The sequence below is a fragment of the Chinchilla lanigera genome, unplaced genomic scaffold (genome assembly GCF_000276665.1).
Source record: "Chinchilla lanigera isolate Chin_1 unplaced genomic scaffold, ChiLan1.0 scaffold00013, whole genome shotgun sequence".
Taxonomy (NCBI): domain Eukaryota; kingdom Metazoa; phylum Chordata; class Mammalia; order Rodentia; family Chinchillidae; genus Chinchilla; species Chinchilla lanigera.
In genome coordinates, this window is record NW_004955414.1 from 13,078,570 (window position 1) to 13,101,804 (window position 23,235).

General features: G+C 44.9%; 1 protein-coding gene across 8 annotated transcripts in view; it reads left to right on the forward strand.

The window, feature by feature from the left end:
* The window catches only part of Tenm4 (teneurin transmembrane protein 4), a 715,396-nt gene that overhangs the window by 429,442 nt on the left and 262,719 nt on the right, over positions 1-23,235 (forward strand). For 7 of the 8 annotated variants that reach the window (XM_013511959.1, XM_013511956.1, XM_013511957.1 and 4 more), the window contains one exon: positions 9,269-9,478. The exons of the other annotated variant lie outside the window; for it this stretch is intronic. In XM_013511959.1, the coding sequence (XP_013367413.1) occupies positions 9,269-9,478 (210 nt within the window). The remainder of the gene's footprint in view (positions 1-9,268; positions 9,479-23,235) is intronic. 8 annotated transcript variants of the gene reach the window in all.

The window sequence follows — 23,235 nt, forward strand, 5'->3', positions numbered from 1 at the left end:
AGGCTGAGAAATATACTGTGTCCCACTTTCTAGAGACCATTTTCCCAGGATAAGTCACAGAGACAGACGACCTGGGCCCTGCTTCCAGAAATAACCACCATGGAGGAGAGTTGACTTAATGGGGGCTGCCAGCTAATGGGAGAAACAACCACAGGATTTGCTAGGCTGGACAAGGACGAGTTTGCCCAGGACCCAGAGGCCGAGGGCGCCTCAGCACTTCCCAGGCGGGTCCCCAGGCAGGCGCCATCTTCAGAGCTGACTTTCTGTGCGTATGTTTTCTTCTGTTTAAAATAACTTTTGCTGTTTTTCAAATCTCACTGTCACACTTTTTTCTTGGAAATATGACAATATAAAGAAAAAATGGAATTATTTCCTAATTCTACTGCTATAAGGTAACAATATTAATATGTTTTGTGGATTGTGCACACACATTTAAACAAAAGTCAGAAGTAGTTTTCATACAGTTTTACACCACTCTTTTTTGACAACCTGTTTCCCATATCACTAACTGTTCTTTACAAATGTACCGTATAATTTGTTGCATATAGATACGTGGTCATGGTTAAATTTTTAAGAATTACTATTGTAAAAAATACATTGTCATTAATCCCTCTCAAAAATACTCTCCCCTCACTCTCAGTGCATTCATCCTACTGTTCTTTCACTTTTTGAAGCAGTCTGGAAATCTTTCATAAGTACCTTTAGTTCTGTAATGTGGCTATTTGGGTGTCCTGAATCAATTCAAAATGTTTACCTTTCCTGGTCATTTTGACTTTGGGGAAGAGCCAGATGTCAAATGCTGCCAGATTCAGTGAATAACAAGGATGAGGACACACCATAACGTATTTACAAGCCTACCTTCCCACTGGGTGGCACTGAACAGTATCGTTCACTGTGATTCTTTATCACAGCTTATGAAGACACTCACAAAAGAGGACTTCCAGAGCTGCTTGAAAAAGTAACAAACAATAGGCTAAGTGTGTAAAGGAGAGGGGTACATTGAGGGAGATTAAAGGCAATGTATCTTTTACTGTAATAAACTTTCAAACTTTCACTGTATGTTTTGTTCACCCCTTGTGTGATAATAGCTTTGCATTACTGTGCCTTGTTTATATAATTAGGCATTTACTTTTTGAAATGAACAATGCTTATTTAAAATTTTAGTACGGTGTGGTGGCGCACACCTGTAATCCCAGCACTCGGGAAGCTGAGGCAGGAGGATCATTGTAAGTTCAAGACCAGCCTGGACTACAAAGTGAGCTCAAGGCCAGCTTGAACTGCATAGCAAGACCTTGTCTTTATTGTCTCAAAACAATAAATAAATTAATTAATTTAATTAAATTAAATTAAATTTTAAACATTTAAAATTTAAATTTAATTTTTTTTACTTTTTCTATTATAAAACTGTGATGAATGTCCTTAAAATAAAATGTTTAAAAAGTCAAATTTTAAATGAATTTCAGAAGAGGAAATGCTCAGGTAAAAATCAAATTATACCTAATTATATTGCTAGTATCCATGCATGAAATCATTTTTGCATTTAAGAACACTATCACTTTCAGCACCTATTAGATACCAGATATTTTTACACTTATTGTTTTATTTGGTGCTATCATTTTCAAAAATAAGCTTTGAGGATATAAAAGGAGCCATGTATGCTCACCATGAAAATTTTCAAAGATATAAAACCATATCAAAATTCAGAATTGCTTGTAACAATGAGACTCGTTGTAAAGTAGGGTTTTTTTTTTAATTTAGCCCATCTTTTCTCCTAATCATTTATACAAATTTATTCCTTCAGAAAACACTTTCTGAAATCTGTTCTGCTGGAGGTATTAACTTTTCATTTTAACTAAAGCCATTCACACCCTGCATTTTTCCACAATCTCCCTTAATCCTCAGAACAACCCTTGAGATGTAGACTACAAATACTCCCATCTTGCACAATATTGGACCACTAAAGAGCCTTAGAGTGTGCTAATCTAACAGAGGGGTGATACAGCTTGGCTATGAACATGAGACTGTTGACATTGTACTCAGATCCTTTGACCCCAATTCCATAACTGTAGATCTTCAGCCTCCTGTGTGGAATCTAATCTACAATTTACTGCCCCAAAACAGAGTAGGTATGTAATGGATTGTCCAAATCAAGACATTTTTACAGTGAAGGGAGCCACACTTATTAATCAATGCAGAATAATAGATGTAAATTAGGATAAACCAGAATGTGTGCTCACTGTGAATTTTCAGATTTCCAACTCTTTGATATGCTTTGCAGGAATAGGTTCCAATAGATTTCAAATAACTAGGGGAACTGATTCTACAACCCTTTGTTGATTTCAGACTCTGATCCAGGCCAGGACACAGCGATGAGCAACATATGGATAGTCTGTTCAAGCAGCACACATGGACATAACTCACAGGATTAAAACGCAGGCATGATTCCACTGCAGTTGTAGCATTGCTAGAAATCCCTACACTTCTGGCAGAAAGAAAGCTCTATTTTCTTGAATGCCCATCCTCTACACAGAACAATGATTTATTTATTTGACAACGCAGTTGGATAAACTATGTTGGTGCGTGAGGAGAGTGCATTTGGTTTTCAGTAGAGGGACTAAAGATTGAACCCAGCTGCCCTTCATTGGAAGGGTGAACTTTCAAGTCAGTATTCCCCAAAGGGGAGGTGTCTATGCTGGTCTGGGAGTCTGATGGTTTGATTTCTACACGTCATTTATTTACTAATGGCTGGGAATTGGGCAATGTGTTTTACATAAAGGCTTTTAAATTACAGAGCTGCAAATTAAAAAGTTATCAGGAAACTCTTTTAATAATCGAGGGAATTGCCTAGGAAGAAAGTGCCCTCCCAGTAGCCCATTGCAAGAACTCTGTTTTACAGATGGGGACTTGCATGTTCCTGTTGTATGTGTGTGACATGCCACCAATTTCCCTATCATGATCTAGATGAGGTTTAATGTAGATCAGTACAACTCCATTTGGGCATTCAGATGCATTTCTCTGGACTGCTGAGCAAAGTGTTAAAAAGTGCATTTTGTGAATGATCTTTGAGAATAATAAATGTGTTCATCAGCTAGCCCTTTGAGTCTCATGGCATACCCTAGATGTACTTAGAATCCAGAATGCTAGAAAGTTCTTCTTTGAAAAGAGACTCACTCTAATTATACATTACATGACAAATGAAAGGAAAGGTACCATCAATGCACACAAAGGTATAAGTCACTGAAATTGTTCTTTCTGCAGATCCCAATATTCTCTTGTTCTAAGTTCTCTTCAGTACTGGTTGAGCCTTAACTGTGAGCAAGCAGATTGGTAAATTATTTATTCATCAGTCCCTCAGCAAATCCTTGTGGTGAACATTATCACTCCATTTTTTCTCCATTTTTCAAGGAGAAAAGTAAAACTAATTGAAGTGACTTACCCAAGGTGACATAGTCATCAGGGGAACTGAGCTTTCACTGCAGGTTTGCCCAATAAGAAGGCCATGTTTTTTTCTCTTAGGTGTATTTCCCTAATGGCCATGTCTCTCCTTCCCTGTGCCTAGTGAAAAAGATGGTTGCAGTTACAGTTTTTTATCTGGGCTCTACAACTACAGAAAAATAACTTCATTTCTCCAAACCTCTATTGCTTGATTTCAAAAATGGGTATAAAGCCAGGCATGATGGCACATACCCATAATCCCAGCAGTCTGGGAGGCTGAGGCAGGAGGATCATGAATTGAAGCCCAGCCTAGGCAATTTAGTGAGACCCTGTCTCAAAATAAAAACCTAAAAATGGGTGGGGATGCAGTGCTGTGCAATGGCCCTGGGATGAATCCCCAGTACCAAAAGGGGGCAGCTGGGGGGATAATGATCACCTGATCACATTGTGTTCCCTAGAGGAAGCTCAAGTACTGTGGGAAGAAAGAATAGACTGGACTGCAGCCCCTCAGCAGCCATCCTTTATCTCTTGTAGACATTGGAATTTTACTTGAGATTCTCTTTATGGAAAATAAAAAGTGGTTCTTCTGTGATGAAAGATTTGGACAACATTGATCTATTCTTAAAATCTCATTTTGTGGGGAGCAAACATATGTGCCAAATGTTTCACATTTGTTCACTCGTGGACAAGGAATGTATCATTCTCCCTTTATAGATTCACAAACTGGCCCCAGAACAGGTAGGAAACTCACCCCTGCTCACACACCCAGAACCCAGTAGACCCAGAATTCCTCTCCAGGGCTTCTAGACTCTGAGCTCCTTCCATGGCCACCTGCTGCTTCCTGAGACCTGTGTCCCAATGCACAGGGGCTTCCTGAGCCAGCCTTCCCATCCAGTGTGGCCTTGGTGGCCAAACACAGATCCCTGGGCTTTGATTGGGCTCCACTTGCTCAGAGGATCAGGGCCTTCATCCCTAGGATTTCCTGGCTGTGCCCCTGTGAGATGCTAATTAGAGAGACAGGAAGTCTGTGTGGGCCAGGGAAGAGCTGGGCTGCTCCACAGAGAGGTCCTTTGTGCCCAAAATGAAGCTCTGTGACCTGGGACCCCTGAGGCCAAATCCCTCGCTCAAAGCCTGGGTCCTTGTTCCCAAGTGTCAAGACTTTCTCCCAAGGGAACCTGGACAAAGTGGAACCCAGGGCAAGAGCACTGTGCTCCAGATTCTACAGGAAGGCAGCATCTATTGTTCTCTTGAGCTTCTTGGTCTCTCTGGCCTTTCTTTTGTCCGTAAGCCTTGTTTTTAGGAAGGAAGGAAAATGGGGGTGAGTTTTTCTATTATCTGGATGTGAAGAAAGGATCTTGAGAGCGTGTGGCCCAGCCTGGCCTCCTAGATGAGCTGTGCAAATGTTTGCCCTGCCCACTACCCCAGCCAAGCAGGTGTCTCCCTCACCTTGCAGCCTTCTTTCTCTATCCTTAGATACCAGAAGTCACTGCTGGCCTCACTGAGGCCTCCTCTCAGGAAGCGTGGATGGCTCTCCCCACCCTCCACTGACTCCCTTGTTTGTTGGAGTGGAGTATGGGAAGGGCCATTTCAATCTCATCATCTCTTCTGATCACAGATGCACCGCAGTGGAAGTATCTACAATAGGCAGATAACCAGGAGACATGGGTTGGCACAGCTGAACCCCAGGAAGCAGGCATCCCTGTTTGCCTCCATGTGCACGCATCGGGGACCCACTCACAAGGCAAGCCCGGGTCACCTGCCCTTTCAACCTCCTCACGGAGCCAAGGCCTTAGGAAGGAAATCCAGATGGCTGAGGTGATGCCTCAAGTTCAAAAAGTAGATCCGTCTAAAGCACAGAAGGAGGCCGCTCACCTTCCTGCTCAACAGTGGCTGGCCCATGGCTCCCCAGTTAATAGGATCAGTTTCCTTTTTCCAGGATCCAAAACCCAAATCTACTATCCGTGTTTCACTACTTTCACATGGAACTGTTGTGCTATAATCACAGTACTCTCCTTCCTGCCGTTCACTTAACAGATATTTACTAGTACTTCCTCTGTAAAACTCTAGGCTAAGCACTGGGAAATACGGTAACAGACAAGGCAGCGAGTGGGTGGAGGACACAGATAAGCAAACACTGCAAGGCAAAAAAAGGTTGCAGCCAGGAGAGTTTGGGGTTTGTGGGAATATCTGTGGGAAATCCAGGCTGAAGACATCCAGGAGGCCTTCCTGAGGGAGGCAGCATGAGGTGAAGGCCTAAAGATGAGTGAAGGGTAGCATGACCTACAGGGTGGTAGCAAGAAAAGAAATGCTTCCAAAAGAAGGAACAGCATGTGCTCAGAGATAGAAGTTCTATAGCTGGGCTCCAGGGGGAACTGTTCAGATAGACTTAATGCAAAGAATTGTACAATTCCGCAGACTTGGGTGATGGACAGCAGTGAGACCCTGGAGATGAGAGTGAGCCAGCATATACCTGCAAGTCTAAGTTGATTCGGTGAGAACTTAAATTAATGGTGACACCAGAGCCTTGACAGGAGGTAGGAAGATGGCTGAGACCAGGAGAAAGATGGGTGCTTGAGACCAGAGTATCCCTCTCTCTGCTGTGGATACTCACACCACCATCTCTCCCACTGAGGTCTTCCATGGTGCCGTAAAGCCTTTCTCTGTTTCTGGAGTTGCTCTGAACCCCAGCCCTCCTCCCTTGCACAGGGCTGCCTGCTGCTCTGACCCGTCCCTCCTCTGCCTCTCAGAGCTTCCGGTACCCTCTTGTCCCCTCCCACCCGCTCTCTGAGACTGTGTCTCTCACGGTATCTCCTCATCTGCCTGAATCAGTGTTTAGAAAATGTTTATGGAATAAAACAGTGTTATAATACTTTTATAACCATCCATTTCTCTCTAATAAAAAAGAAAAGATAAAGTCAGTGCCCTCCTCAGAGCAACTCAAAAAAAGAGTAGGCATTCGTTTTCTCCCCTAATCTCCATTATGAAGATGAGGAAACTGAGGGTGAAATACTTTGCCCTAGGCCAAGTGCAAGCAGTGGGCCTGGCTTCCAAATGCAGGCGGTCTGGCTGGATCCGCAGCCCCTGCTCTTAGTATGACCAACTCTGCTTCCACACACTGAAATGGTGCAGCCCTGCGTTTCAGTGCACGCATTTCAAGCTCTCATGTGTTATGTACACTGTAAAATATACACTGACATTTGAAAACTGTGAGTTACAATGATAAATATTTCCTACTATATTTTTGCATCCTAGGTGATCATTCAGTGCATCTACCTTGGCAATCACTGAGAGTAAAAGCTGCCAGTGGATGAAAGGAAGGGAATTAACATGCTCTCACTAATATCCATACTTTATAGAAACTTCTCATGCCTGCTAAGGGTCTGGTTCCTTGTTAGAGGTTTCGGATGTTAGTGATGAATGTTCAGAGCAATGCAGATTCTCAGGAGAGGCTGGGAGATTGGCTGGGAGGGAGAACAGGCTAGCATGAAGCCTGGCAGGGAGTGCGGCTGGGTTCAACCCAGGGTCCCTGAAGCTCATGATGGAACGATTTACTTCATTCTGGAACTATTTACTAGGTAAAGCTTGACAGCTTTATTCAGGAAGAAGCTGAAACAAGCACCACGGAACAACATATCATGTTTCTTAACTTTGGGCTGAAATTCTAACAGCTCAGCGTGGTATGGTACTGGTTATCCCAAGCTCATCAGAAGCTCTGATTTGAGATTAAAAGATGGCTTTACTTAATAAAAGATAAGGAAATGTGTGTATATTTACTTAATAAATGCAACCTGGTAGGCAAAAAACTTTCCAGATCTGGGACTGGAAGGAAAGGAGAGTCATGAATGGAACTCTTGGTGGTGTGGTTTTGATCAATGTAATAAACACTTGGTGAATACTGACCACAGGCTCGTACTCACTTGGGCACACTGCGTGCTCACATAGGATATCTTTAGTCTGCATGGCAACTTTACAAAAGGCAGAGTACAGGGAGTGGATAATTTACAAACAAAGAACTGGAAGCAATTTCCCCCAAATCATATAACTAATAGGAGGCTAGGCTATGAAGCAAATCCTGGTTCTGTTGCCCTCCAAAGCCTACTCCAAGAATGTGGTATACCCTAAGAATTTACTGTACATGTTTGCATGTAAAACAGACACAATAACTGCAAATATAGCAGGACAAACATAATGTCAGACCAGAAAGACAAAGTTAGTCCAGAAAAGGAATGCTGAGCCCTATAAATGCCTGGTAAGTCGTGTTGGGAAGGAGAAGTTTCCCTCACCATGAATTGGGAATACTGGTTTGGACAGAGGAATCATAGCCCAAATTTTTAGATAAAGAAATGAAAACACAAAGGGTAAAGCCACCAAAGGACTGTACGTTAGTGGTTGAGCCCTGTTGTCTCAATTGCCCTTACTGAATTTCTAAAATAAACCTGCCAGGAGCACACAAAGCAACTGTAGACAATACTGTCCTGCACAGCAAAGCCCAGGAGTGTCATGAAGATCACGGGACCTGAAAAATCTTGCAGGATTTGCTGACTATGAATTGGGCTTCTATTATGTGGACAGACCACAAAAAGCTTTTTCTTTGCCCCAAACAATCAGTGGCTCTCTGTTCTCCCTCTAACTTAGGGGCCTGCCAGATCTTATGATGGCCCATCTGGGCTACGTTATATTTCCCAAGGTTTAGTCTCTGTGAAAAGATGGATGGATATGATTATGGTATACATCTTCTATCAGTCAAGGTGGGAGAAAATAAACAGCCCTTGGTGTTAAGTGGATGCACTGTCTTGTACTGTATGCCTTTATATGTCTGTGCTTATGCTCTCTCCCTAATAGACGATGTACTGCACATGTTGGAAGGTCAGCCACAGACAAGAATGCAAATTGTCTGAGCTCAAAGGTCTTGTGCCAGGCCATTGCCTCCTCCTTCTGAAGAGCTGGGAGTTTGCTCATAGAGCCATGAGAAGCTGGGACCTTAGAACCATGACATAATAGAAACTTGGAGTAGAGTTGCCACATTTTAGAACTCATAGAATGGTAGCACCCTAATATTGTAGACGGTCACATTCAACTGTTAAAACTTCAGGATCCTAAATCTCTGGGATTAATCCATTTAACAAATATGTCTTTAATACCAAGTATATGCCACATACTATGCTACATTCTGGGGACAGAGAAGTGAACAAGACTTGTAAGTTTCCATAAGTTTTCAGAGAATGTCAGTATTTAAGAATCATAAAACGTTAGGTTAGAAAACCAAAGCACTGATGTGTTGAAATCCTTGAATGCCAAAGGTGAAGGGAAGCCTTAGATCATTCTCTCTGGCTCACTCTGGCTTTTATGAGCCCCAGAGCTTGCTGCAGGAATGTTGGATTAAAGTCTCACTAGTAAGAATATCATTCAATTCGGCCATATCACAGAATGGCCAGTTTAGAGGCTCAACGATCACCTTGTCTTGGCCAAGTGAAGCCACTGAGGCTTAGAAAGGAGTAGCAGTTTTTTGCTGGGTAATATAGACCAGTCAGAGGTAGATCCAGGCTTCTGGGCATCTCTCAAAGAAAAGGCAAGGCAGCTAAGGCGGCCGGTGTTATGGAGGTGCCTTTTGCGAGCTGAGCAGAGTTCTGCACCTCCCAGCTCTTCAGGAGTTCACACCAACTTTCTCTGCGGAGTCAGCAACCCCGCCCCCAGACCACGTGTGCAGTAGATCGCAAACTGTTGGGAGAGCCCCCCTCCCCCCGATGAGTGTTTTATTTTGCGCCCCCCCCCGTGTGCCTCAAAATCAATTTTCATTATTTTTTCTGTCTGTGTTTGTCTTTGTGGTTCGCAGGTGCGCCCTTGCATTGTTCATCCGCTTCATCAACCCCTATTGAGCAGTCCCCCTCCCCGCCCCCCTCCCCTCCGGCCAATGAGAGCCAGAGGCGGTTGCTAGGCAACGGTGTGGCCCAGCCAACCCCGGACTCAGACTCTGAGGAAGAGTTTGTCCCTAATTCATTCTTAGTTAAAAGTGGCTCCGCCAGCCTGGGGGTCGCAGCAAACGGTAAGTGTCTTTCTCTCTTCCTAACTTTTGTGGGTTTGTTTCTTGTATTTCCTTTCGTTGGCGATGCCTGCTCAGGCCGCTTGCAGGGGTGGAGGGGCCTGGTGTATGGTGGGCTCGCGGGGAGTTCGGGGCCTGGGCGGCTCGGTTGGCTGCAGCCCAGCTCCAGCTCCTGTCCTGGGGTTGCGCCGCAGGGGTTCAGGGAGCCTCTGGGATTGCTGCGCCCCCTCCCTGCTGACAGACAGGAGCAGGCAGACGCATGACTGAGTTGCACAGACAGGCCCCAGGAGACAGAAGCACCAGGTAGAGACCGAGACAGGTAAAGATACAAAGATCAACACAGGAGGAAAAGTAATGTCCGAATGTAAATAGCACTGATGGACTTCCTACTGTGGGCCAAGGACTGAGCCAGAGATTGTCACCTGCTGCTTTTTTTTTGGATGGTCTTCACTGCTCTACCTATGAGACCTATATGATAGAGTTTCCATTAACAACAAGAAAACTCGGAAAATTTCCTTAACAATGAGGCCCAGCACTGGCTCCTAAAGTTCTGGACCTTCACACAGCCTGGAGTCAGAGGCCCCTCAAGTGCCAGCCAGCTGCAGGGCTGACTGCTGGCTAAGGTAGAGCTGCTGGTTTGCAGCATGAATCTACCCATGACACGCTGTTTTCTAAGCTACCCTGGCTCTCCCGAGGAGAGGAGGTGCACAGAGTTTTGTGGGAGTGTTTAGGTTCACCAGGCCATCAGGTTGATCAGGAGCTGTTAGACCTGTGTGGAGATGCTTGCCTTCTCTGTGTCCAGTAGAGAGGGGCCAGTCCTTCTTTGCAAGGATGTTTTGCAGGGGATTCAAGCCTCTAAGGTAGGTGGGGAGGACAGTGAGGTAATCTGAGATCACCATCGAGTGCCCAAGGCGTCATGATTCTAGGAAAAGAGAACAAATGAGACCTAGACCATTCGCCCACAGAAAACCAAACCACCAAAGACTGTTGATTTGGCAAATGTTTATTTATAAGTCCCCTTGTGATGCTAAATTCCAGGCGAAACTCTAGTCACGGAAGTATTCAAGAAAGCGTAAAGCAGAGTCCATGGCAGAATTGAGATAGTTCTGCTAACTATAAGTGTATTGCTGGGCACATTGGGCAAGTCTCACTGCCTCTCTAAGCTGTCTCCACAAGCATAAAGGGGGTGGTACAGGACGCAGCTTGAAAGAACCTGTTTGTGAACGTTCCCACACCTCACCAGGTACTGAGACATGCTCCAAGACGGTCAAAGGGAATAGACCAAGACAGCCCACTGTGATAGGGAGGAAGGAGCCTAGTGTACTGGTGACAAGATGACTCAGGAAGGAGCTTCTGTGCAGCCTAGGGGAATGAGAAGTATCTACTGGCAGAGATGCTAGCAGGGTCTGTAGGAGGAAGACAGGTGTGTCCCCCAGAGATCACCAAGGGCATTAACCAAGAGCATTTGGGGCAGAGAGAAAACATGGACAAAGACACATTCGTGGGAGTCTAGGGTCCTTTAAACCTGGGCAGTAACAAGCACTGAGCACAGAACAGGATGGCTGCCTGGCAAAAGCCACCACAGCTCCTCTAGGTACTCCAGGCCGCCCACGAAGAAGGGAGGTTTGTTACCTACCTCCCTTCCTGGCTAGGACCTTCCCCAGCCTGTGCTGTCTTTGGAAACAGAGATGTTCAGCCTTCACGGCTCTCTTCTGACTCGGCTTTAAGCTCTGTATTGCCAATGACCAAAGCCTAGGCCATTTTCCAGGACCTATTACATCATGCTCCCTAACAGTGATGTGACGACCCGCTGGGTGTTGACTGTCACTGTGCATATTTCAGACAGTGTGCAGAACAGGAATCCTGGCTGGAGCGAGGGGAGCTGGGCTTCCAGCCCAGCTCTGTGGATACCTGTTTGTCCTTAGCAAATCACTGTTATGCTCCAGGCCTCAGTTTTCCCATCTTGCCACTGAAGGAACAAATCCTATGGTAGTCTGATTTTGTGAACATCATGTTGGTGGTGAGACTTGTCCTTGTCAGTAGCCTTCTTGAGCTTACTGGAGAAGAAAAATATATATATCTATATATTTCATATATAGATATATATATATACACACACGCATATAATATTCTCCATTCATTTCTGAATAACTAATCTTTGTAGGTGAAGAAAAGCAAGAGATTAAGGTCTGTAGCCTTTCCTCTTGCTAACTAACCAAGCAGGAGCAATTGCTTTGTTGCAAGTTCTGAGGCAAACTAAGGCGCTATTGCATTATTGATGTGCAGGGAAGGTGGGAACACTTTGGCCTGCAGCTGTCTGCTCAGTTCTGCTGCTGTGTGGTTCTGCTCCCCTCCGGGGCCATGAGACACTTTGGTTTCTTTCCCTGGGGACTTGATCTGCGTGGCACTGTAAGGATTGTTAATGAGTGTGTCCTAGGCCTGATGGGAGCGTCTGGGTGCTCACTGGTCTGCTGCTCTGGGGTTGGGATCCTGAGAGAGCCCACTGCATCTTAGCACATAGCTGGACCCTATCACCTGCCTTCCCATCCCCTGAAACCAGAGGACCTGCTAGTGCTGGCACGAACCTAGCACTAGCAAGTGACAATGTGGTCACACGTTGTGGGCCCAGTAAATGTGCATAGGGCAGTGGTATTGAACCTAGGGCATGAGTGTTATTTTTCTTTTAAGACAAAAGATATTAATGTGTGAGCTGTTCTTTCTAAACTAAAACCTCAGTATTCGGGTTTCATTGCACTTTGTGATAAATAAATGGGTTTTAAGTTGCAGTTTGGACACTCGTCTTTAAAGGATTCACCATCACTGGTATAGGGTTTTGTTTAACTTTGGGCAGTGAAAATATTTTAATGTAATTATCTTTAGTGATTTTGCTAATTATAAAAGCATCAATGTTTATTAACATTCAATTAATCCGGAGGGTAAGAGGTGACAGTCTCACATAAACCTCAGACTGAATCCCAGAGCACAACCCTAGGCAAGATGCCTCACCTCTCAGTTCATCAGTTGTTCCACCTGTGAAATGGGAAAATCTGCCAAGGTAATTATGGAGTTCAAAAGTGACAAAGCTGGCCAAATTCTCTAACTGCACACCATATCCCAGCCACCAATTTAAGGTTTGGAGACCTCCATAAACAGAACAATGCCTGTGAGGCCTGCTTCCCAGGAGACTTCATTCAGAGTATATTTTAAAATATAAAAGGACCTCTCTAGCTCCTGGAGGGTGACAACCATGCGTAGGCTTCCCTTAGTGGAGCTGACCTCTGGGAACCAGCTTGGGCTGCCTCTAGCTGCTCCTCTGGAGACCCTGGTCTGCAGCTGTGTCAACTTCAGCCCTAGGCTGGATGCCGGGTCTTCTAGGCCTCAGAACTACCCTGAGAAAATCCCCATGTAAAGTGCACAGAGAACACGTGGGACGGCGCAGCGCGGCTCATTGTCCCCAAGGAAAAGAAAACAAGGCAAGTAGCTCTTTCTGTCATCACAGCCCTAATCCTCCCCCAAGGGCACACATCCAGAAAGCACTGAGGTATACAAAAAAGATTTCACCAAAATATCAACTGGTCACGGTTGAGAAGCTGTGGAAGTGGTTGGGATTAAGCAGGCATTTGTCCCTACCCCATAGAAACTTTTCAGAATAAATATTAGATGTTTCATGAATTATTCTAATCTCAATTTTGAAGTGAGGAGGCTTTGAAACGTGGGGGTTAGTATTTAAGAGGGTCAGGGGATAAATCACTGAGAAGGCTGTGGAGAATTTCTCAAAACTGAGGGGAAGAAGGGTTGGTTAAAAAAAAAAAAAGGACAACCATTGAGTATATTCTGGCCATTGTCTACACTTCAGTTTATGTACGACCTCTGTTCAGGAAACTGAGGCCCAGGAACTTACCCTGCTACTCGCAGTAAAGGATAGGGCAAAGATTCAAAACCAAGTCTGCTTGATGCCAGAGCCCCTTTCTTTCTTGCTTTCCTTTACCTTTCTCTCTTTCTTTCCTTCTTTTTCTTCCTTCCCTCCCATCTTCCCTTCTTCCCCTCTTGCCTCTTTTCTCATCTTTGGGGTTTTTTTTCCAATAAGAGATTCTATAATCTCCATATCCTCCTTCATAGGAGGCTGGAGAAAATAAGAGGAAATCCACCAAAGAAAAGCTGGTTTTTAAAAGAATTCCTGGCTATTGACTTCCTATTACCTCATAAAGCTTAGTTAGGCACCCAGTTCCTTAGAAGCATTTTAATCTCATGGAATCGTTGATTCTTATCTACACTGTGAGGTTACCTGTTTTAGTCTCATTGAAATAATACAGGCTCAGAATGGTTAGTAATTTCTTTGAAGTCAAACAGCTCCTAAGTGGTAGACGTGGATTTGAATGCACGTCTGTCTGATATCATAGCATGGGATCTTTCCTCTGTGTTTTCTGTTTCTTTTTTTTTTTTTTTTTTTTTTTTTTTTTTTTGTTTTTTCTCTGGTACCAGGAACCGAACTCACGACCTTGCGCTTGCCAGGCAGGCGCTTTGCCGCTGAGCTAAATCCCCAGCCCCTGTGTTTTCTGTTTCAAAGATGAATCAGATTGATATCGGGGTGATGTAAGACCTCCAATAATCTGAATACAAAGGAAATATTATAACTGCCAATCTGTTAGCCTGCTAGATTTCCTATACACTGGGTTAGTGTTCTCTAAAACCGAAGAATGAATTCTAGGAACAGCAAAGGTTTAAGAGCAGAAAATATTTACTGGGGGAAAGAAAACAAAATTTATTAAGGGAAAGAAAGCTTCTCTCTAAGGAGATAGAAGGGTCCCAAGTAGGTTGCTGGGGATCCCAGCTTCTCAAGGGAGTTTTATAGAGCAAAACCAAGAGGTGAGGAGGGTCTCAGGTGGGACAACTATAACCAACTAATAAGATTACAAGTATAGTTGCTTAGGTAACATTGATCCAACAGGATATCACAAGGTGGGTATGAGGTAGGACAAAACTGTAATCAACTAGTAAGATTACAAGTATAATTGCTTAGGTAACACTGATCCAGTGAGAAATCATGAGGTGGGACAAAACTGTGGCCAACCAATAAGAGTATGAGTATAATCACTTGGGTAATATTGATTCAATGGGGAAGCAAGTCCCATAACAAGTGTACATGGACTGAATGGGGGCTTTTTCTGGAGGGAGTGGGCCAGTGACTCCTCCTGGCCCCCCACCCAAGGTGATTGATACCGATTTAGACCATCAATCACTGCTGTTCATCCCTAGGGGAAGTGTGTGGGTGTAGTCCGTCTATCTTTTATCTTGAGGTCTGGCCTTGAAGGAAAGCACCTCTACCCACAGTTGTAATGTGTCTATACAGACTCCTCTGAGGGCCTAGCCCTGTCTGACTGCCTATAGTATTTCTACTTAACTTAGCTGTCTGTAATAAGACCAGATAACTTGGACGCTAAATTTTGTTGCAGCTTGAGAGCTTTTGTCCCCCCACCCCCACCCCCACCCCTCTCCAGCACTGGGCCCTTCCTGCCTCTCCTCAGAAAATTTCTCGCTGGTCAGCATCACCGTTGTTTGGCAGTTTCATTGACTTTCTCGGGTCTTAAGCAGCTGGGATTATTTTGTTTTGACTTCCAATCCAGCGGAGGAGTGTTTATTTTTCTTTCTAAATGGGAAACACTGTTATGTATGCAAGCTCCTTCTAAAAGTGTTTTCCTAAAACAAAACAAAACAAAAAAATCGACTTAATTTAGAACCAATCCACGGTCCCGTGGAGGAGTCCACCAGGGTCCTTTCAAGTCAGTGTGTGAAGTCAGAAGTCAAAACGATGTGTGTTTCTAACGGCGGAGGGGAGTGAGGGGTTTGCCCCCCTCCACCACGGTTTCCTGAGCCTGGTTCATTGTTCTCCGCTGTGGCAATTACTTGGGTCTGCTTGTTAGCAAGTTCTGAGGGAAAAGGATATTGGGGCAAGTAAAATTCTCAGGCAGTTTGTTACCACTTTCAACTCTTTTGCGTTGAAGGACCTGTATTAGTAAATAAATTCTTGTGGCATCAGCTATGTAGAGAAGTTAGGTTCCCAATCCCTGGTACCAAGACAAATTGGTTTCTTCCTTTATTCATTCCTGATGACATTTTAAGTATTTTTCAGAGAAAAGCATGAAACATACTCTAATAGAAAGACCTTATAAAAAAGATATTTAAGTTTTTCGGTCAAAATTCTTAAGCGAAACTCTTGGAGTCAGATATATTTCACAATTCAGATGTTTTCAGATTTAAGAAAGAAAAAAAAAAAAAAAAACAGAGTCCATTCTCCCTGAAACTCCCACAGTACTTAAACACATTATTCTTTCTTCAGTGAAACGTAAATTGTTCTACTGGAATTTTAAAGACAACAAGCTTTATGTAAATTCAGATTGGTTTTATCACCAAATGAATTTTGGTAAAGCACTTACTGTCAGAGTTCTGGGGTTTTGCACTGGGGGTAATGGAATCCTGAATTGTGCCTTCTGTTTCAGTGGGGGAAGCGGAGCTCAGGCTGGGTAACCTGCCCCAGGTTATAGACACCTAGAAAACCTGAAAACTGGAAGACACGATGCAGAGACAGTCTCTGGCTGGAAAGCTCTGCAGAGCATTTGCTGTTCATGTGCAATGCTTCCCAGGGGAGCCAGGTCCCCCTGCTGCAAGAAGGGGGGCTGGTCAGCTTGCAGGCCCAGGAATAGGGGAGGCAGGAGGCTACGCGGCCATTTCTCTGAAGTCTAGAACTCCCTCACACTGAGTTCTTAAGGAATTCTTCCTGACAGCCCCTCTGATATATGGTCCCCCTTTTTTTGATTCCCCGCTGTCTTCTGTACAGTTCCTCCTGGGGCAGTTTGGGCCCTGGTTAATTATTCACATGCCTGATTTCCTGGTCTTACTCCAAGTTCTTTCAGGTGGGCTTTGGTCACACAGTGTCTCTGGCCTGATCGAAGTGCCTGGCACCTAAGGTCACATTGAAATCACTACCAAACTGAAAAGTAAGTTGATTTCCTTTCTTCCTCCTTTCCACCAGCCTCTGTTCCACACATGCAAGCAGGAAAAGTATGCTGAGCACATGCGTGGCAGAGCTGTGCAGATTCATGGAGAGAAGCGATTTGCCCATGTGTAGAGTTAAGTTTCAAAGCACGGCACAGACTCCAGGGCCCTTCCCATTCTGCCAGGTGCTCCATGAACCAGACAGGCTCTCACCTGTGGCCTCACACCAGGGGCAGACATTACACCCCCTAATTGGGGGCAGTGGGGACACCCTCAGAGGGGTCACTTCTGTTTTATGTAGTTTACAAAGCCCTTTTTCATGCATTACCTCAGGCAAATTCTGGTGACTCTAGTTTAATTGCCACATTGGCTTTCTAGGAGGTAAGGCTTCTTCCTGACCTTGCAAAATAAACAGGTCACACTTTGAATTAATATAACCTAACATCCTGGGAGAACCTGGCCCTCTAATTAGTCCCTCACGTGAATGGATTGCAGACTCCTTGCAATTCCTTTTCCACTCGTTTTCCCAAATACCGTTGCATTAAAGAGTACAAAAATAACATTTTTGGTGCATAGCTTGATTGGATCTAGGAATTCCTAGACCACCCTTTGAGGAAGGTACCTTAGCTAAGTGAACTGGCTTTTTCCATCTGGAAACTAAGCCTGGTTTGTGTTCGCTATGAAATGTTACCGGCCTGCTCCACTGAACCCGTGTGGACACCAGACCACACCTTACAGCAGCTTCTGATGTTGGGGCCCAGACTGCTGCAGAGGCAGCTGTACTGAGGCCAGGGAGAGTTGGGAGATGAGTTTCACTAACATATATGTAGCCTTCAGAGCCCGAAGCTTGGGCACACGGTCATCTCCCTGGATCCACAAAATAGCAGAGCTGGCTGGAAGTGCAGTTTGGTAAAAGCTGTGTGCTGGAGGAAGCAAAGGATAGGCAAAGAGAGGGCAGTGTAGCAGAGGGCTTTGGACCACTGTTGGGTTTGCTCACAGATGGTTGGTCCAGCCTGCCATCCACATGAATTCAAATGTCCAATCACAAATCTCCCTCGAAGAAACCTCCTCAGAATCCCAACCCAAACGGCCTGGAAGCCTCCCTAGGAGGAGGCATGTGGCTGGCAACAGGACACCTGGCTTCTGATCCCAGTTATCTCCTGCCTACCGCATCACCTTGGAAGAGTTTTGTCTTTGGATCCCCCAGTGTCCTAGTCTGGCAACTGAGAGAATTGCATTCAGTCAACATTTCCCAAACTATGTTCCTCTGTGTTATTGTCACGTTCTGTGCCATAGTGATGTACCCACCTTCACTGTTTTTTCTGTTCCTTTAAACTGCCTCTTTTTCACTTTTTTAAAAAATTTAAGTGAATTTACTTATTTGCAAAGGAAATTGTTTATCGTATATGAATTACTGCTATAATTCACTTGTCATATGGCAAGTGTGTGCCTTACCATAAATAGAATATAATTGTAAAAATAAACACAATGATCGCAGGTTATCACATTCTGGTGAGAGAATGCCTGCTCAGGGTGCTGGCAGAGATTTGCCTGTCTTTGGGAATCAGGGACACTGGCAAGTGTTAGATGATAAAAACACACTAGTACCAAACAGAGACTCCTCAACACTGTCAAAAGAGATGGAAGAACGCAGAAGCTGTGCTGCCTGTGACTAGTCCTCACAAGACAGCATAAAAATGACGCCTGCAGGGCCACAGCTCTGCTGCTCGGTCCCACTCCCTGCGCTTTTAGTGCTATGCCCTCCATAGCCCGCTCACCTTGAGAACAGACGTCTCCTGCTGTTCCCGGAACCCATCTTCCTTCTCTTTCCTAGACATGGTCTTTCCAGGGCCATCTGTTCCCACCTCCACCCCATGCAGCCTCCTGCCCCCACCCCTGTCATCAGGTCTGAGCTGGGTGCTTTGAGCTCAGCTGGATCCCCCATTACTGGTTAATGGTTCCCAGTGTGGACCAGGAAACCATGTGGCTTCCTCTTCCCTCCTCTTTCTCTACCTCTCGCTCTCCCTCTGAACTGCCATTATTTATATAGGTGTTTGAGATTAAACAACTTTAAAACATTCCTTTTGCTTCACAAGACCCAAAAGGACTTAAGGCCAGAAGAAAAGCAGAAATGACACAGTGTAGAGCTGTAGTGGAGAACGATAGGCCATGGAGACCTGTGGGTGTTTGCCTTGCTGTGTAGCCACGGGCAATTGCTTAACCCCTCTGGGCCTCAATTTCCTCCTCTGTAAAATGGAGATGAATTTTCATGTTTTCACGAAATTGTTGTAAAAATGAGAAAATATGGGCAATGATTTTGGCACAGTCATTACTGAATTATACATACCCAGCGAATGTTAGTTTTTTTATTTCCCTTCTGGAATCAAAATTTTTGGCCAGCAATCCCTGGAAGGAAGGCAGATTCCTATACTCTTACCCCTCCAGGCTTGGAAGAGCCATAGGAATTAATCGCTCTGCCTGGGAGTCCTGGGCTTTAATCCCCTTCTCCTCCTGGGTGATTTCCAAAGATTTCTGGTGGGGAGTGAGTCCAAGACAGCAGCTAAGCAAACATAGCATGGGGTTTTAGAAACAGAGCCTAGAGGCCTTGCCGGAGCCCCTGCCTTACCCCATTCCCCACCGTTCCAGCAACTGAGCGTTAATGTTTGGTACCAGATGAAAACGCTGTGATGTGTTTTCCTTCTGGTCAGCTGGGCCTCCCTGTGGAGTTGAAAGGAGAGGAAAATGACTGGTAATTCATTTATGCTCCATCCCCTCTTTCCTTCTGGATGCTATTTCTATAAATAACTCTGGAAAGCTGCTGGGCCAGCTAATGATAATAATACATTTATTTGCACTTCCAGAACCTCCCTTTCGATGTTCCAGTAAATGCTCTAAGGCCGTACACACCTGATAAGGACTAGTTTCTCCTTCCCATTAGTTACGTGACCTCTCCAGGCTCACCTTTGTCACTCAGATGCCCATCTGGAAAGGTGACTAAGAATAGCAGTCTGAGGGCTATTTCAGATGTGGAACAGGGAGCATCTAAGGTGCTGAGATCATAGCATGCTCCATGTTTGCTGGTTTCCACTCTCCTCTTAGACAGAGTGGAGAATATTTTTGAAGGGTTATCAGATGCAAACTGAAGTTGGGTCACCTGTTTGGTGTCCTACGAAAAGGAGCAAAATTCTAAGTTGAGATGATACCTGTCTGTTTGTTGACTTTGCAAAGGCCGCTCCCTGTAGCCAGAGCACTTCCTGCGATGTCTTCTTTGGCCCTGGACCACTGCAGTGGCATTCAGGCTCCCTGTCCCTCCCATTAATCCATCCCTCACCCTGTTGCAGGGTGATCCTTGCTGGATTCTTAAAATATAGTCCCTGCCCACAGACCTCTCCTCGTTTCCCATGCTGGTTCCTCCAGTCCTCACTCCCAGCATGGCAGCCCAGGCCCTCTTCCCAAAGGTCTACCTCTCCTTCTGGCCACTTACCTGGGTGCAGAGGTAATATGGTCCTTGAGGGGACAGAGAGAATTCCCAGTGTCCAGGATAGGACCTGTGGCAAATGCCTGGCAATGCCAGAACTCTGGCTTCTGAACGCTGCTGAACCTCATTAATTGAGAGTGAGAATAGGTGAGGTCTTTCTGACTCAGCTGACATGGGAAGAAAATGAGATTTGTTCACTCTGCAGAACCGAGTCAACTCAGCAAATTATGATTCGGGACCTCCTAGGTGCGGGGATCCACAGATTACAAGCAGGCAGCTTACTTCCTGGCTGCCTGGAGACAGATGTACACCTGAACAGCTCTGCCCTAGCAGACATCTGGAGAGAACAAGGCAGAGGGTGTTCCAGACATCAGTGCAGACAGGGAGGTTCAGGAATGCCGGGAGAAAGAGGAGAGCTGGCAAGTCAGACAGGTTTGCACATTCATATCTGCAAGGCAGCACTTATATATTGCGTGTTTGTTGTCTCACACTGATTCTGGGACGTATTTATTCCCTCAGACATTCATTCATTCATTCGCCCATCAATTTAGCGGACTGTGTCTGGTGTGTGCTCTGTGTGGGGCCCTTTGCTAGAGAGTGAACCCTGATCACACCACATCTGTGTCCTCCTTGAGTGGCCAAGTACACAGGGGACAAGAGAAGGAGGAACCAAGGAGCCGTGGAGGGAGGGAGGCGCTTCCTCTCAGAGAAGACAGAGCTCCTAGGGCAACCTCCAAACCCCACAGCCCCCTCTACCTGCCCTCTTCCCACCCTCAAGGAGCAGCCTTCTGCACACTGGGCCTTCCCGAGTCGAAGTAGGGAAGAGTGACAGTGTGGGTGGAGGGCAGCTGTGCTGCTGTGTACTCCACTCACCTACGGGTTGTGCAGCTGAAGAGCAGATCCCAGTACTGAGCCCCTACAAGGGGCCGGGTGCTATGCTAGGTTCTTTTGCCTTTCCAACCCCACTGAATCAGTCAGAACATTAGAAGGCCGTGGAAGGTCAACTCACTTTCCAGGTCCTCTCCTGTCTCTCAGGAGCTGTCTCTCTCTCTCAATAAAATTTCTTACTCTTAAAAAAAAAAAAAAAAAATGGAGCAGAAGAGTGAGAGTGTAGATTTGAGGGCCAGGGATATAGCTCAGTGGTACAAGCGCCTGCCTGGCAAGCACAAGATCCTGAGTTTGCTTCCTGGTACAAAAAAAAAAAAAAAAAAGAATGCAGATTTGAATTGTACCTTCACTGTTACTAGCTGTGATCTTTAACAAATGATTAAACCTTCAAGTTTCAACTTTTTCCTTACGTATAAAATGAAAATACTAATACCCACTTCGTAAGTATTTGAATTTAATGTGAAATAATGGATTTGAAGAACTCAGCAAAGTACCTGGCTAGTGTAGTCCAAAATTCAAATTTCTATTACTGCTTTTTTAATTTTATGAAGAAATAAAACAAAATTTCATAACAAAATAATAAGAGAATATTAGTTAATACACTGTGTATAATTATCTTCAAAGTAGTTATTGAGAATACAAGACATAGACAAAAAGATTGTCTCTTAGAAGAAACAAACAGATAATAGCATAAAACTTTCTTTTCAACAAACTAACAAAAACTAGCAGTATAGAGAAAAAAAGTTAGCATATATATTAAAATTTTTTTAAACAATGGCAAAGATAATTTGGGGAATTATTTGAACTACCCTCTAAGTTTTTGAGATGGATGGATACATAGATAGATAGATAGATAGACAGATAGATAGATAGATAGATAGAAAGATAGATAGGAAGATCAATAGATAAATGATAGATGATAGATAGAGAGACACACAGATAGATATTCTACCAAACTAAGCCTCCAAAAGATACAACCCCTTGGCCAAGGCCACACAGATAGTAGGTGACAGCTTATATCCCAGGGGTGCTTAGCTGTTTTTCCCAACATTTTCTCACCCCACCAGGCTGCCTTCCCTCACCTAATAGCTATGGTCCCCACAGGATCTTGAGAACTCCCAAAACAGATCTCATCCCAGCCTCCTGCACAGAGGAGGAGGCTGTGTGCACATTTTGGTAGCGGTCCCCAGCCTCAGCGGCCCCTTGAATGGAAATCGCTGAGTTGCACTCTGGCTCTTGGCTCTTTTAAGACACCCCTTTTGGGCCCCTGTGTGGGTGACAAGATGATGCATGAGTTCTGGCTAAGCAGCTTATTTGTCTGAGCTGGTGATAGCCTTTGTCCTGAGGTGGGTTAATGGTAAGGGGCAGTGGCCCCTTAAGGCCTGGACAATGGGCAGGCTTCTCAGGTCATCGAATCACTCAGCAGAATGGCCCTGAGCCGCTCAGAGCACGGGAGGCCTCTGCCCCCACCCCACCCCCGACTCCCTGCGAACCAGGCTCATCAGCCAGAGATGGCTCCCTGCCCAGCAAGGAGGAGCACTGGAATAATGGGGAGAAAGCTTCAAAGAGCATCACAGTGACAAAAGATGAGAGGAGAAACCGAAATAGAGCGAGAACAATGATTATTCCTGATTTCCCCCAGACCCCATTCTGCACAGCACTCTCCCGGCTTGCTTCTTCTCCTCTGTACGCATCACATCAGACCAGGCTAGGACAGGATCCACACCCAGCTGGACTACACTGGTTTCCCAGCTGCTCTTTTACTGCTGAAACCTGTTGCTACAGAGTACAGTTCAACTTCTTCTTCTGGCATCATGGCCTGTGGAATTTACCCATTTCCCTACTTGAACCTCTCTGCTTTTTCCCAAAACCCTACTCAAGGGAGCTACATTGTCGGGCTTTTACCACCCGCTTTAACCAAGCATCTTCCTTTTATGTCACTTCCCTACATTTGCTTCTGTATAAAATCCTACTTAAAGAACATCGCTAATATTAAAATTTTTCCAAGGATGAAAGTCACTGATTTATATCAGCCTTTTAGTTATATGGAGAGTGGGTGCTGGGATTCAAGGCCAGGCTTTCTTGTTCCCAATCTGAACTTTGCCTCAATGTGTGCATTCATTCATTCATTCATTCATTCTCCAAAGATGTCCAGAGCAGCTGAGCTAGTCCCAGAGAATTAACAGGAGTAAGAAGAGATCCTGTCTGAGAAGGTCCTGAGCATGGACACCCAGTTCTGCTAAGGGGTCGAGAAAGCAAACATGGTCAGGCATGATGACGCACACCTGTAATCCCATCTCTCCGGGAAGCTGAGGCAGAAAGATTGTGAAATCAAGCCAAGCCTTGGCAACTTATTAAGACTGTCTCAAAATATTACATAGAATATAATAAAATAAAACAA